Source organism: Xyrauchen texanus, chromosome 32 (assembly GCF_025860055.1).
Source record: "Xyrauchen texanus isolate HMW12.3.18 chromosome 32, RBS_HiC_50CHRs, whole genome shotgun sequence".
In the NCBI taxonomy this organism is placed as follows: domain Eukaryota; kingdom Metazoa; phylum Chordata; class Actinopteri; order Cypriniformes; family Catostomidae; genus Xyrauchen; species Xyrauchen texanus.
Window position 1 is genome coordinate 897,695 of NC_068307.1, and position 19,028 is coordinate 916,722.

The following is a 19,028-nucleotide window of genomic DNA, read 5'->3' on the forward strand; positions in this document are numbered from 1 at the left end:
CATCAGCTCGTGTGCATTGACGTACCGTACGTACATTCAAATATGGCACATCAAGACACATTGCGCCATGTTTGATGTCAGTTACATCAAACATCGTTGGTCCTCTCGTGGGGTTCAAGCCCTTGTAGCATGTGTGGAGGCTTCACGCATTGGCATGACATTGCCTAAGTTTGGTGCTAATCAGATGAATTCCCTATGAGGAGTATTTCAAAATCCAGAGCATGCCATTTTCAAACATTCCAAAATGGCCGAGTTAATGTCTGTGGTGTGAAAGTTGTCCGGCTTAATGAGATCTACATAGAGCATGTACAAAGTTTGGTGACTGTAGCTGAAAAGAGATGTGCTACAGAGTCCCCTGAACATGGCCATTTTCTTTTTGGCATTACAGAGCCCCCCCTACACGCCCATGAATGAACATTTGCACAGCCCTAATGGCCGACGATTCTGATGTGTGTGCGCAAAAGATCATAAAAATTCAAGCATGCCAAGAACCTCAATAATATATGAATATACATAAAAAGGAATAATAGTGTTTAATGCGTTGCCATGGTAACAGTAGTTAAGATATCGAAAATCCCTTCATAATTTTTAATTTGTACTGTCTTGACATTATCATAAAATAATTTGAAGCAGTTCAGATAAAAATAAGAGTGCTATTCCAAAGTCTGTATAAAGTGCCACACTTCCTGCTGCCAGTTGGTGGCACTATGACCGTGCCCCACAATAGTCATGTCCATGTGATCAGCCCCAAATACCAAACGTAAATCAAAATTTTTATCTAAATTGCACAATGCACGCTGATGATAAGAGCACTTCCTGTTTTGAATTTATCGCCATTCATTTATTGCCTTGCCATGGCAACATCGTTTGAAATATCAAAAATCTGTTCACAATTTAGCATCTTCAATTTCTTGGAATGATGTTGCCCAAATTTGGTGCCTGTCACATAAATCCCCTAGGAGGAGTATTTCAAATTCCAGAGCATGCATTTTTCAAACAATGCAAAATGGCAGACTTCCAGTTGGGTGGAGCCTATGACTATGTGGGTGAAAGCTGTCCAGCTTGATGAGATCTATATGTGTACAAAGTTTGGTGGCAGCAGTTTAAAAGGCCTGTGCTACAGAGCCTCCCAAAAATCTAATTTTCAAGGGGCCGCCAGAGCCCCACATGTGAACTTTTGCCAAGCTCTAATGGCAGACGATTCTGATGTGTGTGTGCAAATTCTCAGGAGTTTTTGAGCATGTTAATGGACCCAAAAGCCCCTGAAACCTTGAAAAGAAGAATGCTAACAGTAAGCCTTAGGAAAACATTAGGGCCTCCGCACTTACAGTGCTTGGGCCCTAATAAACACATGCAAGTTAAGGTCAATTTTGACCTGTGAGCAACTTAAGTGTGACTCACAAACAAACAATGGTTAAAAAGTAAAAAGTGAGCTGTTAACCTGTGACAGAGAAACACTCCGCAGTCTGTTCTTGGGTTCCAGGTCCACAGGATCCATTGTGATGCACACATGACCCCTGTGATGTCACTCGCCACAAGGCACAGACGGGGTCGTCACAGATCATGGCTTCAGTGATGTGAGGGCAACTCTCAGACTCCACCCAAGATTCCTCAATAACTGAACGAGTTCTTATCCTGAAACCTGAAAATCACACAAACAAAATACAGCACAAAAGAAGATGTTACAATGTTGCATGAGTTGTTGTGAATTGTGCATTACATTGTATCTTTTGTTCCATACAGTGAGAGTGAATGGTGACTGAGGCTGTATCTATAACTTGTCCCTTTGTGTTACACATTAGATAGAAAGTCGTACGGGTTTTAATGAATGTGGGAAACATATGGAAAAAACAGTAAATGCCAGTGTTTCAGAAGATACCGTTTTTCCACATTCGGACAAAATAAGCAGCAAATATCTCGGCCAAATATGTGCAGAAGTAAGAATGGGAAGAAGAGAAACAAAGAAAATGAAACACTGGAAAAAGATAAGTCAAAACAGCAGAATAGAGAAAGGCTTTAGGAGGAGTGTAAATAATAGAGGAGTCCAGCTGTCACTTTACTGAGTGGGCGGCACCACACCTCAGGGTCACAAGCCCCCAAACATGGCAGTCACATTATTGAGAGGGGATAACAAGGACAGATATAGATTTGGATGTGTGCAGTGATGTGCTTTTATGGGATGTTTTTGTCTCTCACCTCTCCTCCCTTGAGGTTCTAAACAGTTGTCATGGAGACAAGGTCCCCAGGGTGACCAAGGTGTGAGGGGACAATGCTTCCGGCAGGGGACGAAGCAAGATTGAGCCAATGACGGTAAAGGCGCCGTGCACAAGTTCCTCCAAACAGGCCTATTGACTAATGACAAAAATACAGTTTGAGAGACAGACCTAGAAAAACAGCGAATGGCTCATCCTAAAAAGTTTTTTATTTATATTTTCCGAACTGTACAAAAGCTAATAAAAGCTTGCTCAAAAATAAATGTAATTTAAATCCGCCTTTTCACTGTGTGGCCACAGATTACCATTGAAATACAAACACAGAAATGCAGAGAAAGCTGAATTTCCTATAATAACCTGTGAAGGAAAAAAACGAAAGCAATCTTTCCAAGAAACATTTTTCAATGGGCGTGACTTCCAGGGCTGAAGAGTTCATCTTTGGGGAACTTTGACAATTGCATTCACGCATTGACCAATAGGAAATTGCTTGGTTTGGCAGTGACCTCTGTGAGGGTGGTGCTTCATATGTAGTTACACGAAATATTCACAATGAACCAGGATATCATTTTATCAGCGAGTTTCTTAATAACTTCAATATCACTATAATGTGCAGCATTAACCTTGTGCGACCCCGCGTCCACATGCGTGGACGTTGTATTTTGGCTTCGCTGTACGCTACACATAATTGAAATGAATTTAAAACCACTGAATTGTGTTCACAAGACTCTAGACTGTCATTTAAGGGTTCAATTTCTGATGCACAGAGTCACGTGACACAACAACGTGCCGTTGATTTCCGTGAAGAGGTTCTACGGGCAAAGAGCCAACAAAAGTGCCTCTCGTAAGAAACTTCTTTAACTATTTTCATTGAGACCTGTTTGGCTGTAAAGAGGAGAATCTCTAGATTCATTTGATACGCTGCTTTAAAAAATCTGTTCATTTTCGCACGTCAGCGCTGATAAACATGATGTCCACATACGTGCACACTGGCACCTCATTTCCTCAACAGTAGAAAAAACATGTTAGTTATTTTGAACAACATTAAACTCATCTGTGGGTCATTTCACTTCATTTTAATATATATTATGTAATGTTTTATTTTGTTATCACTGTACAATACTGTTCTATTCATTAACATTAATAAATGCATTCCTATATTTACATTGAGAATAAATGAGTTCATGCAAAAACTGAAAATGTGTCTTTCAGAGGCTTTAAATGGAGTTATGATGAAAATAAGGTGCATTTCAAACTATTTACTTTTTCGATAAAGTAATTAGTGAAGCCAGAAATATTATTACAAATGTAGAGAAGTAATTAGTAATTTGTAGTGGATTACTTTTGGAGTAACTTGCCCAACACTGATCAGAAGTGACAATTTGGAACCCTCTACATAGTAGAGATCTGCAACCCGACGGGCTTTACCGATCTTCCTCTCACTCACAGACATGCGCAAATGGACGAGTTAGGGGCTGTTCACACCGAACGTGTTGTTTCGTGCATCTGTTCTGTTTTCCTATGTAAACACTTGCTGGACGAATGTCTTTAACATTTCGCTTCGGCGTCTCGCGCATGACCGGCACATTTTAAACACCATGTCAAGTCAAAGAGAGCTTCAAATTTTTAAAAGTGCTGAGACACCTGCACTCTGTTTCATTCTTCGCGCTACATCTTGATTGTTTTTAGCACAGCTGTCACAAAGATTGAACATTTACATTTACACATTTGGAAGACGCTTTTATCCAAAGCGACTTACAGTGCACTTATTACAGGGACAATCCCCCCGGAGCAACCTGGAGTTAAGTGTCTTACTCAAGGACACAATGGTGGTGACTGTGGGGATTGAACCAGCAACCTTCTGATTACCAGTTTACCAGTTATGTGCATTTATTACAGGGACAATCCCCCCGGAGCAACCTGGAGTTAAGTGTCTTACTCAAGGACACAATGGTGGTGACTGTGGGGATTGAACCAGCAACCTTCTGATTACCAGTTTACCAGTTATGTGCATTTATTACAGGGACAATCCCCCCGGAGCAACCTGGAGTTAAGTGTCTTACTCAAGGACACAATGGTGGTGACTGTGGGGATCAAACCAGCAACCTTCTAATTACCAGATTACCAGTTATGTGCACTTATTACAGGGACAATCCCCCCGGAGCAACCTGGAGTTAAGTGCTTGCTCAAGGACACAATGGTGGTGGCTGTGAGGTTCGAACCAGCGTCCTTCTGATCACCAGATTACCAGTTATGTGCTTAGACCACTACACCACCACCACCACAAGTTCAGGCTGTAAAGAGGGGGTAGGTATGTAGGCAGCTCACTACTGTAGGATTTGGCACTGAAGTGAAGTCTCACCAATGATTGTGAATCCACTAAATAATACATTTGGGTAAAATAACATCTTCACTGTCTGCAAATGTATTCTTAGTATTCTCAGAATATATTCACTTGATATTCACCATGATACTGACTGATTAACATACTCATCTCAAATTATATTTATAACATGTCCAAATAAACATGATAATACCATGTGACTTATCTCTAAGAGAAGCATTGTTCACTGTATCTTTAAACTCGTTGGTCTTACTATGGGATGGCGTTGTGTTGTCATGGATCCTGACACAAAATGCCTCTCGGGTCTGGATCCCTCCTCCGCACAGGACACTGGTATTGCTATGGCGATGGTCCTGCTGACTCAAAAGGGGGGTCACCTGACATGGATTCCAATAGGTCACTCTCCACTCATACCTGGATTGCCAGCCAATTCAGATTATTAAGATTAGAGACTTTAAGCTATATATATTTTTTAATTCAATTCAATAATTTAGAAGTGCATTCAACTATTATGCACGCAAAACCTTGAGCAAAGCGGCAGCGTTTCTTCCAAAATATTACAGCTTGCTTTTTCCAGCAGGGCAGGGCATGGCTCCCCTCCACCAATGGCGGTTCTCTGTAGGACGCGGCTCCTGCTTCTGAAGCCAGGTGATTGGTCAGATGTTCGGCAGGTCTTTGAGCAAGGACTCCACAGCGACCAATCTGACACTGTGCAGTCTCTGGGCATCACACATGATCGAAAGTTCACTGGTCTGTTGTCATGGTCACAAAGGCTGAAGATGAGAAGGCAATTTACTGTGTCATAATATTTCCTCCATAAAATGTATTTTATTAGTGTAGTAAAAACGATATTTTGTGGGCATCTGCTACCCATTTAATGTGTTAACTTGTCCTTTTCCTGCACTGCTTTGCTGGTCAAATAGTTTAAACTAGCATATAACAGCTAATGATTACAACAACAACAACAAAAGAAAAATCAAATATCCAAAAATGTAATTCACAGTTATTGCTTAGTTTGTTTAAAGGGTCTCATGTTTGTTGCCTTATCTAATAAAAGTTTTCATCTTCCTTTTCCAAAGCTGTTGGCATCCAATTAGCCTCCGGCTAGCATAACAAAACATAACGTTGCCTCTGATTCTCACTGAATATATTGGCATACAAAACAAGGCAAAGCAAATTATGCATTCCAGCGGGAGGGGATGGTACAGGGGTGTTATATTTCTTCAAAAGTTCATAGTCTGAATTAATACAAATGCTGAAAAGTTTGCAAATCACAAATTATGTCATCTCCAGACATGTGAAAATGACATTCATTAATTATGCAGCTTGTAATTAAGGGTTAAAATACAGACTACCATTTGCATGGTATTGTCTGTTAGAACAATTGATTGTGTACTCCAGGTAGGGAATGAGGTTTTGCCCCAAGTGAAGGAGTTCAAGTACCTCTGGGTCTTGTTCACGAGTGAGGGGACAATGGAGCGGGAGGTTGGCCGGAGAATCGGGGCAGCGGGGGCGGTATTGCACTCGCTCTATCGCACCGTTGTCACGAAAAGAGAGCTGGAAGGCAAAGCTCTCGATCTACCGGTCAATTTTTGTTCCTACCCTCACCTATGGTCATGAAGGCTGGGTCATGACCGAAAGAACTAGGTCACGAGTACAAGCGGCCGAAATGGGTTTCCTCAGAAGGGTGGCGGGCTTCTCCCTTAGAGATAGGGTGAGGAGCTCAGTCATCCGTGAGGAGCTCGGAGTAGAGCCGCTGCACCTTTGCGTCGAAAGGAGTCAGTTGAGGTGGTTTGGGCATCTGGTAAGGATGCCCCCTGGCCGCCTCTCTAGGGAGGTGTTTCAGGCACGTCCAGCTGGGAGGAGGCCTCGGGGAAGACCCAGGATTAGGTGGAGAGATTACATCTCCACACTGGCCTGGGAACGCCTCGGGGGTCCCCCAGTCAGAGCTGGTTAATGTGGCTCGGGATAGGGAAGTTTGGGGTCCCCTGCTGGAGCTGCTGCCCCGACTTCGGATAAGCGGTTGAAGATGGATGGATGGATGGATGTCTGTTAGAATATTGATGCATGCTGCACACACAACAAAACATTGATTGCAAATGTAACAATTGTCTGATTGTTGAATTAGCATTGAACACTGAATTATAGAACACCAGCTCTCCAATGGTGCCCCCCCCCCCCCCAAAGGATCAGTGCTTGGACCTCTCCTTTTCTCGATCTACACTACATAACTCATGCCGGTCATTAAGGCACATGGCTTTTCCTAAAACTGCTATGCAGATGTACCTGTCGTATCACCATCCAAGTTCATATCTCTGCCTGCCTTTCAGAGATCTCGGCCAGGATGAAGGAACCCCACCTTCAGATCAGCCGTGCAAGGAACGAACTCCTTGTGATCCCAGCTGACCTGTTTGTTGACCACATCCTCACTACACTAATACCAACCAGGACAGCTTGGAACCTGGGTGTGGTGGTAGATGACCAGCTTAACTTAACTGCCCACATCTCATCAACCACCTGGTCTTGCAGGTTCACACTTTACAACATCAGGAAAGTAAGACCTTTACTCTGCACAGCTCCTGGTCATCTCAAGACTGGACTACTGCAATGCCCTGCTGGCCTTTTGCCTCTGCAGATGGTCCAGAGTGCAGTGGCACATCTGGTCCTCATAGAGCCCGAAGCCATTTGTTTTGAGAATAATGGCTGGCTGATGAAGTTATTGGCTGGCTAGCCGGCTCAGCCAAAACCTAAATGGCTGCTGCAGCCGCCAAACTTTTCATAGCTGCAAATGGCTGAAGCTGCCACTTCATGTCTACAGACGTCTATGTTATACTGATTTACTAGATCTCAATATTTCCAAGCAATGCATGGCTTACACTACATTTCTACAAAATGCAAGAATGTTGATTAAGAACGCAAACTTTTGTTGAATTTATGAGAAATCTACAGACGCAAACAGACGAAGTGTAGTAAAATAAAGACCTAAATGTGTATTTCGGACTTTTTTTCACCACAAGTCTGAAAGAAGACATGTTATTGAAGACAAATATCCAAAAATCTAAAAATTGACCAGTAAAAAAACCCTGATGTTTTTGCCTGCCGTGTCTCGCCTTAATATAAACACACACTGTTATCAGTAATATTTTGGACAAAGTTTTGCACATTTCACTTCAATGTACACTGAAGCATGCGTCGTGAATTAGCAATGTGGAAACGGTGGTTTGTTACTGCAGTAATATCACGTTCAGTGCTATAAATCTCTCCGTTCCAGAATATTTGGTTCATAACATCAATCTTTGATTCAGGTGTTTGTGTAACCGTACCCTGAAGATTTAACAAAAGTCTGGGTAGGCCTAAGTTAAAAAAAAAAAAAGTAAGTAGGAATTAGGAAAGTATGTGAGAAGTGAGATCAAAATTACCTCGCTAGCTTATTTCCGCCATTTCACCTCAGTGCGAGAAAAACATGCATCGCTTCGTCTGTACGGAAAACGAGCAATTTTAATTGGTCGTCAATTCACTGTGAGTCTGTGTATCGTAGCAACGAGCACAAGACTGTGCTGTTATGAATCCAGTGGGAAAATAGATCTCGTGTATTGTTTATATATTTCGTGTGTGTATGTCTCTATGTGATAGAATTATTATTTGATGCAAATAATTCTAGCCGGCTCAGCCAAACTTTATCAGATGGCGGCTCAATTTGGCTTACGAAATTATTGGCTGGCGGCGGCTGAAATTCTAAATGGCGCAAATGGTGTTGCCTGGCGGCGGCTTCGGGGTCTAGGTCCTCACCAAAGAGAGGTCATGTGACCCTCCTTTTGATTTCACTTCACTGGTTACCGGTTGCTGCCCGCATCAAATTCAAGGCTTTGACTCTGGCCTTCAGGCCAGCAAATGGAACAGCAGACTCTTAATTCAATCCAGTCCTCTCGGTTCCTCTGTGGTGGAATGAACTTCCAAACTCGGTCGACTACTAACCCCATGAACATTCAAGAACCAACTGAAAACACATCTCTTGTCTGTCTCCTTCTGCACTCACTTCTATACTTTTCTAGCTACTCTGGAAAACTGGCAGTGCAATACTGCATATACTGTCAAATTGCTTTTTATGTTCCTCGTTTGGATATAGGCTTCTGCTAAATGACTTCAGTGGACCACAAACAGATATTAATACCAATTTAACTTTACAAAAATAAACACGGAAAAAATGAAACGAAAAAACATGCTAATTCTTCAGCAAGCCATTATGAAGGAATTAGGTATAAAGCAACAAGTGAAGAATGATTAAATGATAATTAGTTATATTAGAATAATGAGTTTCACGTGCAAAGGTGAAACATTGTTAAAATGTAATTTGTTAATGAGATTAAAACTCTCATAATTACCAATTTCTGTTGGGATATTTAAATTAAAATGAAGGAATTAGAATAAAAAGGCATTTTGTTTTTTGTAACAGCAGAATTTAGACACTGTTATTTTTATATTTGTGTATTACTGGTTACACTCTCCTATAAAAGTATGTTCTCTGTATACTAACTGTTATTGTCACACTTCCTGAATGGTGGACGATTCATTCATTGAACCCACCTGAGCATTGCGTTCTTCCCATCACTCCTTGTACACCGAAGTTGCCGTGTTTGATAGCCAATGGCGATTTCCCATGATGCCTTGTGGCCTCTTTTGTCATCATAGTGATTTTGGTGGTGAACACTGTCAGTGTGGCGTTTGATTGTGTATGAAGCTTTATTCCCATCAAGGTCGAAACTGAAGTCCACTGTTGTCTTTCCAACAGGCGCTGTCCCTTTAAGTCGGCAAGGGCTCCAGGGCCCCACCCACAAACTGTAACTGTATTCCTGCTGGTCAGAGGGACAGAGGGCGGGATAGGAGTTGTCATGGTTACAGGGGCGTGTCTGAGTGAGGCCGGGACAGTCTGCTCCTCCATAAAGGGGTGTGGCCAGCACGTGTCTGGTGCGCCGCTGGAGGGCCGAGCCACAGGTGCGACTGCAGGTCGACCAATGGGAAAAGGCGGAGACGACGCAGTCGATCGGACAGGGCAACAAACACGCCTGCTCTCGCTCCGGTGGTGAAGAAAACACTTTACACACCTGCTGGTTGACCGTACTGCCGTTCGAACGCTGCATGCACACCACATCTCGGGTTTGTACTCCACGCTGAGCGGTCACGCATCGATCAGCTGGCGGCAGAGGAGTCAGGCTGCAGGGCCCCCAAGGAGACGAGCGCCATTCAAACAGATCCTTCTGCCACTCGCACGTCTTCACACACACTTGCTGGTGTGCAGGCCGCTCAGATGGAAAGCAATTGGACTGATGTGTGATCCAGCCATCAGAGTGGACACACCATATTGAGCGACTCTGGAGCCCAACAGAACCACAGTCACTGGCCACACACGCACCCCATACACCTACAGAAAAACACAGAGATAGATAGACATACAAAGTGAATGTTTATACTATTGGGAGCACTAGCTGGGTTTCCATCCAAATGTTTCGCATTCCTAAAAATGAGACTAAAGAAAATGCGAATCATTGCGCGTTTCCATCCACTACATCATGTGCGTTATCTTGAGGGAGCAGCCTTGTCTTGATGGAGCAGCTGAATTACCTCCTTGCTTCGGAGAGTTCTACTGGAGTAATTGTACATAGTTTTATTAAAGGCTGCCAGGAGATGCCACAGAATGAGACAGTTGCATGCCATCTCCGTGTTTATATATGCATCTCCCGCTGTACGCGTTTAGATGCGCTATACAATATGGAATAACCTTTCTGTGGACCACCCCTCTACTCCTCCACCCCTAAAGCCTGGTCCCAGGACAAAAGGTCAGTTTTACCCCCTTATCGGCGGTGCTGATCACACACACAAAGCACTCACTGGCTGATGATGCACAGCTGTTTTAAGCTCTCAGAGCAGCACACAATGCAGTAAGTGAGCGCTCCACACAAACTCCGTCTCAGCTATAGATGCTCAGTAGTTCGAAATTCACAAGACTATATATGAAAAGTATATAACCACTGTGATCTAGCCCACACACGGGCAATCTATGGTCACTGTCTCCTGGAGTGTTCCAGCTAAATAAAAGCCCCAACAACAATAATGTTCATTCTTATTATTTGTATATTCTTATTATAATTTTATATCAAATTACAGTAATATTTAAGTTGAGTGGGTTCCAATAATATAATGATTGAAAAGTGAACTGATATCCTACTACAATCGAAAAGAATAACAAAAAAAGAGGTCAAAATCCATTTAACCCATTTTTTTTTATATCCTGTTTTAATGGCATACCCAAAATTAAACGCTTAAAAAATTAATAAAAATAAAATAGGCTCAAGTGTTTGGCATCATTGCAAAAAAAACTTTTCAAATGTTTTAATGTTATAGATTATGATACATTCTGAGACTCTAAGCCACAGAAACGGCTGAAAAATCACAATAAGAAAAATTACCCAAAAATGTACTTTTCTTAATTTTCTGATTTGCCTTTATACATCTATGGGTGTAAATAAAAGTGGCTTGGGATTGTTTTGTTCCTAATCATGTCAACTGTATCTGAGAAACATTGTGTGTTGATACGACAAAGCAATCAAAAGTTATAACACTACAAATATAATTGTATCATAGTGTTCAAAAACATCTCCAAACAAATAAAAGATAATAATTGTACATAAGAACTAATTACACATGCAAACACAACAATGACTAAAGGTTTGCATAGCATGCAGACATGATTTTAGTCATGAGATTTCACAGAATGAGTTTCATTCTGTGTCATTTGAGTCATCATTGAGTCTGTGTCGTGTATCTGGCGCCATCTCCTGGTGGTCATATGTAACATTGTGCTTCATGTGGATTATCTAATGATCTATACATCTGATTATCTTGTGTGTGGACTCGTTTGAAAGATAATCACCTCCTCTAATTAATGATGTGATATTTCGTTTATGTTTTGTGAAGTTATAAGTGAAAATGCGTCAAATAAGCAATATCAGCATAATTGTTGAAGACACATATTTAGCTATTACTCGCTATATTTTTGTCTGTGAGTAAAACAAATATGAGAGATCTCCAACAACATATGACACATTTGATGAGTTTTATGTTTTTTCTGATTACAATAATAGGTATAGTGCAGCTTTTTCTTTGTTTTTATAAATATATATAAATGATCAAAACGTAACACTTCTGACTTGTCTGCAGATTTCAAAGCACTTGTTCAGTTTCAGTCATAATTTCTACATGCATTGTAAAGTACCGCTTCTAAACTTCCAAACGATACATATTATTAATACTTTGACAATAATTTTTTTCATCCAAGCTTTAAGAGTTAAGTCCAGATACAAGTTGAAAAAATGTCTTTTCTCTACTCAAGACATCAATGACAGACATCCAGTAGACCAATTAAAAATAAAGTTTTTCTTAATATGTATATAGGGATGGGAGGAGAACAGGAGAGATGACATCATCGTTGTCATTCCACACCACTGGTGAGGTCACCAAAGAGACCTACAGTACCATCCCCAAATGCCACCTTATACACAAGAGAGCAAAGATAAAAACCACGTGACAGAGAAAGAGAGCCATATGGAGTGACATCATTGCTTTATGACCACCAAAGTCAGCCGAAATCTGTCCTCCAACAGAAGCGAACACACATCTGAGTGTGTCAGTACCTCTCTGATCATTGGACTGTGATTCTTCACTGCATGAAGCCTCAAGTGCTGCCTGCTAATTACAGCTCATGAGCTCATCCTCCTCACTCAAATATCACTTCACTGTGAAGCACCGGTCCTACGGAGATCTCCTGCCTGATCAGGATTCAGATGGTTGGGATGCTGATTAAAGACTCTGCTATCGCTTTGAACTGAAGCAACGTGAGAAAGAGATTTATGTGTTTTCTCTGTCTGTGCTTTAAGCTGTAAGTTGAAGCACTTGGACATAATAGGGCAAAAAAAATATCCCTGGAGAGTGTCACTTTTCTCGAGCACATCTGCTCTTTTAGTAATAGAGGAAACTAAAACAAGTTACCAAAGAATGCAGATCTACATCCAGTAATTTTCTTGTAATGTCCCTGTGAGTATAAATTCTCCATTTGAATACTGTATTTGACTGCAGTCGCTTCTTTTGAAGTTGTTATTATACAGCAGTAAGTTCCAGTCCACTAATTCAGGGCGTTTTTTAAACTTTTTGTTGCCAAGGACCCCCAAATATGACAATCACCTTGCGAGAGACCACCGCGCGTTCACACCAGAAGCGGCGAGAGCGTCAAAATTTGCTGACTTCAATGCTCGAGGACGCTCGTGGACGCTCTGACGTAGTTGAAATAGGTGGCAACGTTTGTTCAGAATGCTTTGTTTTGTGAACTATATTTAAAGGGGACGCAATTTAAACATCCAGACATGTCGACCATTTACCGACCGATCACAAGTGGCGTATATCCTCATGAACTCTTTAAAATCGATCGATGGCAGAAAGTAATTAAAATTATAGTTGTTTGTAATCAAAATAAAATACATTTGTAATAATAACTGTGGTCTTGGTTGTTTTATATCCCTGTAAGCAAACAGGGACAGATCATATATTACTGGGAAACCCGCCACAGCAATAATCAGTTTCTCCTCCATTTTATCTTCAGAACGAATGTTTGGTGGGAACCAAAGTTTACACGGTTGTGTTCTCTAGACTTCGCTAGAGCGGAGCACTTCTATATTCCAATAGGTTGCCGCCGAACCGCGTCACAGCTCATTACCATAATGTTGACTGCACTTGAACTTTCATCTGACGCCCAAGACTCGCCGCGCCGCTTCTCGCCACCGAGAGACGCTGGCTGTCATTGAAAATGAATGACTTCCGGTCGATTTGACGCTCTCGCCGCCTCTGGTGTGAACGCACGGTAAAATATATAAAGAGCTGCGAAAAGTGTAATATAAAGACAATTTAAATTATTAGCTTTTACATTGTTATTGTACTAAAGCCAAAATAAATGATCAAAATTTTATCTGTAGGGATGCCCCATATTTATTGGGCAAACCATCGGCTAATTACGATCATTGCGTTTTCATATCGCCGTCTAGTGCTTATAAATGCAAACAATGGTTTATTAATAATTCATTATATACATGTATTGTGTTGTATTGAGTTTATATTAAAATGTGAAATGTGGCCCGTCATGTGCTCAACAGATCCAATCCATGTTCAATGGAAATAATTCATTGTTAGAACAATAAAATAGCTCTTGTACCTCTTTAAGCATAATCCCTCAGCAAAACGGTGATCTGATGACAAAATAAGGCAAGTGTAAAAATACCGGGCGGGTCCAAAGGGGGGCGCTATATCGTGAAAAAAGATTACACTTAAAACGTTAAAGTCTCTGTATACATACAGTCATGCATATGAGGGATCGTTTGAAAGCTTAGAATCTGATCTTTACAGAGATCACATCACTTCTGCATTTATTTGACTTCAAATAACAAAATAAGTCCTTAAACATCCGCGTCGCAAAGCACCACCTCGTGGTTCTGTGGTAGAAATATTAAAGTCTTTCAAATTGCACTTAACTACACAACTCGTATATCAAATGAAAGCTCTCATTCTCATGAACATGACTGTTCAGTTTAATGTGTTGCACTAATACCACAGTTTAATAACAAAACAAGGCCTTAAACATCCGCGTCGCAAATCAGCGCCACCTAGTGGTTACGTGGTACAAATATTAATATTAATATGAATATAAAAGTCTTAAAAATAGCAGTTAACTAGACAACTCATATATCAAATGAATGCTCTCATTCTCATGAACATGACTGTGGTATTAGTTCAACACATTAAGCTGTACATACCAAAGTGAAACATGATATTTCGAAGACTTAAAATACAAATGACTTTTTTGACATTTTTACTTTTCTGTGAGCTTGTTTGTGTGAATAATCAAATGTTAAATCTTAGATGTCCAGAACAAATTAATGTTAAAATGTTACATCGTTTCAAAGGGGAGGATCTCAGCTTTCTAATGACACCTTGATTGAGCTTGTAGTCCACTCAGAGGCCGAGATATTCAATGAAATAATGAGGGTGTTGCTTGAACTGAAAATTAGACTGAATGTCTATGGATGAGCACATCTGTGAGGGGTAAAATGCGTTAGAGCGCCACCTACAGTTCAGATCAGCATTTTGTGTTAGAAGGTGATGGAGGAAAATTATTTTTTCTAGTACTTTCTGCCATCTAGTGGAATAAAATAAGACTAATTGGAGGGAGACGGGGTGAAAAGAACCTAAATTAATTTAATTTTTAAAATTTTTATTCAGTTTATCATAAGATTAGAAACACAAACAATATCAATACAATATCAGTCTTTTTTTAATTTGGAAAATAAATGAGAACAATTTTTTAGCAAACCAAGACAGTACGCTTACCTACACTGCCCTCTCTTTCTCATCAAGTCCAAAACATTTAGGTGGGTCAGTTCGTTAGGATGGTTCATTTCAATTCGTTACAATTCCCCAATCCACTTACATGCAGATTTAGGAAGTCCAATTCATTTAGTGAATCGTTTGAAGGGTTCATATAAATGAACCAGTTCAAATAATTATTCACCGATTCACTTCTGCCAATGTGTAGAAATGACTGCGACTTCTCTTATGAAGCTACTCAGTTAATATAAAAGTGTTTTAGTATAAATGAATTGTTTTTCCATTTAGCATGTTTTATTTACGATGTCTATCTGTCATTGCAAACTCAAGCCATTGGTTGAGCCAATTGTTGACATGTCTGGAAAACGTGTTTTTACAGCGCCACTTTTGGGGAAATCAACCTATAAATGCCTCACATGAGATAGGATAAAATATCTCTTGCATTAGTGTAAAGGTACACACACACACACACACACACACACACACACACACACACACACACACACACACACACACACACACACACACACACACACACACACACTTTGTTGGAAAAGACACATCGACTTCTGCACTTACAATCTTCCTCACAGCCGTGACAAGCTCCTTCCAACTTGCAGGCTGACTTTTGTGTCTCACGGGAAGTCGATCTTTTTCTCTGTCGCTTATGTGGTCGTCATGGCAACGCAGCAGCCAGACGGAGGGAAACGGAGCGGAGATGTGAGCAGGACTCTGTCCCGTAGTGTCAAACTGACTTAAAGCTGTGAGACGGGATCAGGTCATTTCGAGGGTATCGGAAGCTCCGTTTTAAAAAGCTTGACACCATGAATCCTGACAGTTTTCTCTGCTTCTATAGTATCTTTTCTGGTAGAATCTGTATTTAAACTTTTTTTTCGAAAAAAGTTTACGCTTAATACATACGAAAGTCAGGCAAATTAGGTTTAATTTGAAAGTGTAAAATCTGAACTTTTCAGAGATAAACATCACTTTTGCATTTGTTACTGAAAATAACAAAATAAGCCCTCCAAAAATGAGCGTTAAAAATGAGCGCCCCCTAGAGGTAATGGAGTAGAAATATAAAGTCCTTCGCACAGCACATATATGGTCAAGTCATATATCAAATAAAAGCTCTGATTCTCAATGTTCAGCATGTTATTAATGTCCTGACTATACACTGTGATCAGTTGAATGCCACTTTGGTGAATAAAAGTGGCAATTTCTTTCCATAAGAGCAAAATATGTACATTATTCCAAACTTTTGGCCGACAGTGTATATTGAATTTTTTTTGACATCCCTAGCATCAACTAACCTCGGGCCATCACTTCATGTCATCTATCCAATAAAACGGTCATCGCGACTCTGTATAGTACCGGCACTTAGGAGCAAACCAGGGGCAGATTATGACTAGCAAGTGTCCCGGTGCCAATCCTCTTTTAGGGCCCACCCAGTCCAATTGTTTTTTAAAGTTGAGATCTACGCAATTGATTTTCATTGCTTTAAGTCTCTTTTAATATCTGTTCTGTTATTTACAGTCAAATGAGTTAAAACAGCACGGATGTGGCCAAAAAACTCGTTTGCTGAACAGCCCCTGTTCTTAAAGAGACAGTACCATTTTAACTTTGTTATACATAATGCAAACTCAATATAAATACTACAAATTATGTATACAAAATGCATATATTTAAAGGGGCAAAAATAAATTATGGAATATTTTTATTTTATCAAACACTTTAAATATTGATGAATTTAACAAATAATTTTTAAACCGGTTTAAAACAAGTTTTCTATAAAATAATGAAATTTAAAACACATGTTGCTTGAATTCAATATATCCTAATTTTGAAATATCTGTAAAAATATACACTTTATTGTTAATTTTACTTGATCAAAATCAGCAAATATTTCATATAAAAAAAGATGTGTTTCAAAATATGAAGGTTGCTATTTTGGAAATGATTTTACAAGATCTTCTACTTCCAGAAAACAGGAAGGCAAAAGGGTCCTTTAAGAGGGATGGGGGCCCTCATAGTCACAGGGCCCTATATAAGCTGTGGGGCCCACATATTTAAGTATATATGAACATTTGTTTTCAAAGCCGATGGGACGCGAGACCTTGCAGCCCAGGGCCCTCCCCGGCCCCTGGTAGTCAAGGGCCCTCTGAGCAATGGCCCCATTGGACTGGTCCGTAATTCACCAATGGGAGCCACATGTTTTTTTATTTGGCAATATTTACAAATTTAACATGCTAAACATCACATTATATGCTACAGAGATAATGCGAGTAAAGACCACTGAAGGCTGGAAGATGAAAAGAGGCTGCCGTTAAGAATATTGGAACACTTCCACGATCAGAAATAAGATGGATATTAAAGTAGATTTTTTGCCAGTGGCTCATTTTTTGGAGGATCTTAAAAGTGAGAATTGGGCTCATACTTATCACTGTTTGCTGTCGTTGACATCACAACATCACAACAGACGCTACTAGACCTAAATTGCGAACTAGTATGAGATGCGAGTAGCGTGTTCACACTGAAAATGCAACTAAAAGAGGAGTACAACGAGTACCTGAACCATGCACGTCTTCAACTGAAATAACAGCGAGTTAAACGTTGGACACGTCATGCACCCGGCACTCGCGGCTTGCCCTTCATAGCATAAGGGGTGGAGTTACCTGGCCACGATGCTGTTCTGACAAAACAATTGTAATTAATGGCAAATGTAGCAACTAGCAAAACGAGTTGAATGCTTTACCATCATGTGAATATAAACATTATTTGAGACACAAGTGTTGGACTGAGGTTGGCTAACATGCTAAAGCTATCAGCAACACACCACATGCGTTTAAAACATCATTTCTGCTATAAAAATAGTGAATGCTTCCGTGAAGTAAAACTTTTTTAGTGTTCAATTAGGGATGATACACTAAAAATGGAAGGATGCAAATTGTTGTTTTGTAAATCACAGAGAACAGCAGAAGATGCCGGATGTGAATTGTCTGTCATTTCTTCACAAACAAACATTGGATATTTTGTTACAAGTTCTGGACAAACTTTTAAATTACAGCATGTTTAAATGTGAGCTCACAATAACTTGGATGTACCGGATGGTATTAACAGGTCAAGTTACTATCTTCTGTTCGGCTTTTTCCGAGCTGTCAATCTCACACTTAACAATTGTTGCCATGGCAACATGAAGAACAACTCCAGCTGAATGTAAGATTGATCAGACTTCACAGATAACACACACAGATGGTCTCACATAAATTTATGAGCCATCATTTCAGAATTACCATAAATACATCCTGTTCCAAGATCTGCGCTAACAAGGATCAATATTTAACCTTTATAGATCAGTTATCGGTTATCAAAGCCAGACTAGAAATTGGCTTCTTTCTTAACTTGAACAGTTTAGACACTGTCATTCACACATTTGATTATGCAATGACAAAATGGGACTTCTCCAGCTGGATGTGACCAGAGAGAAACGGCCAAGAATCTGGCTCAGTCAGTGGATGGATTTCAGAAATATGATATGCAAACTGTGTGTTTAGCATCTCGAAAAGCCCTGGAATAAGTGTGTATATGAAGATTTCACCTGAGCATTATCAATAACAAAATTAAAAACATATTTCTATCCCAGAGTCAACATCATCAAAACATTCCTCTGTTTGTTTGAGCCTTCTGACCAGCTTGTGACACAGCAACATTAACCAACCAATGGCGTGGGGTTTGAGGCGGGACTAAGAGTGATTTTAGGTTTTAAATCTTAGTGGGGGAATTTTGCAACTTTTTTTTTTAAAGGGAAAGTTCACCCTAAATTCAGTCATTGTTTACTCACCGCTGTGTTGTTCTAACTCTATATGACTTTCTTTATTGTTCTCAACACAAAGGGAGAAATTGTGAATAAATGTTGTGCTCAGTGATGTCATAAATGGCAGTTAATGGTGACACCTCTTCAAACTTCAAAAGAACACAACAGTATAATTCAGAAGTCTAATTAATTATTCATGAGACTCATGATTGTTATGAAAGCATACGATAAGATTTGA

General features: G+C 40.2%; 1 protein-coding gene across 3 annotated transcripts in view; it reads right to left on the reverse strand.

Annotated features, from left to right (window-relative positions):
- thsd7bb (thrombospondin, type I, domain containing 7Bb) overlaps window positions 1–19,028 on the reverse strand; it is an 85,165-nt gene that overhangs the window by 35,590 nt on the left and 30,547 nt on the right. For all 3 annotated transcript variants that reach the window (XR_007968399.1, XR_007968400.1, XM_052101606.1), the window contains exons 3-7: window positions 9,139–9,973; window positions 5,079–5,327; window positions 4,808–4,968; window positions 2,197–2,352; window positions 1,442–1,642 (exon numbers count right to left, since the gene is read on the reverse strand). Coding sequence is in view for 1 of the 3 variants with exons in the window: in XM_052101606.1 (XP_051957566.1) it covers window positions 1,442–1,642; window positions 2,197–2,352; window positions 4,808–4,968; window positions 5,079–5,327; window positions 9,139–9,973 (1,602 nt within the window). In the remaining 2 variants the exon portion in view is untranslated. The remainder of the gene's footprint in view (window positions 1–1,441; window positions 1,643–2,196; window positions 2,353–4,807; window positions 4,969–5,078; window positions 5,328–9,138; window positions 9,974–19,028) is intronic.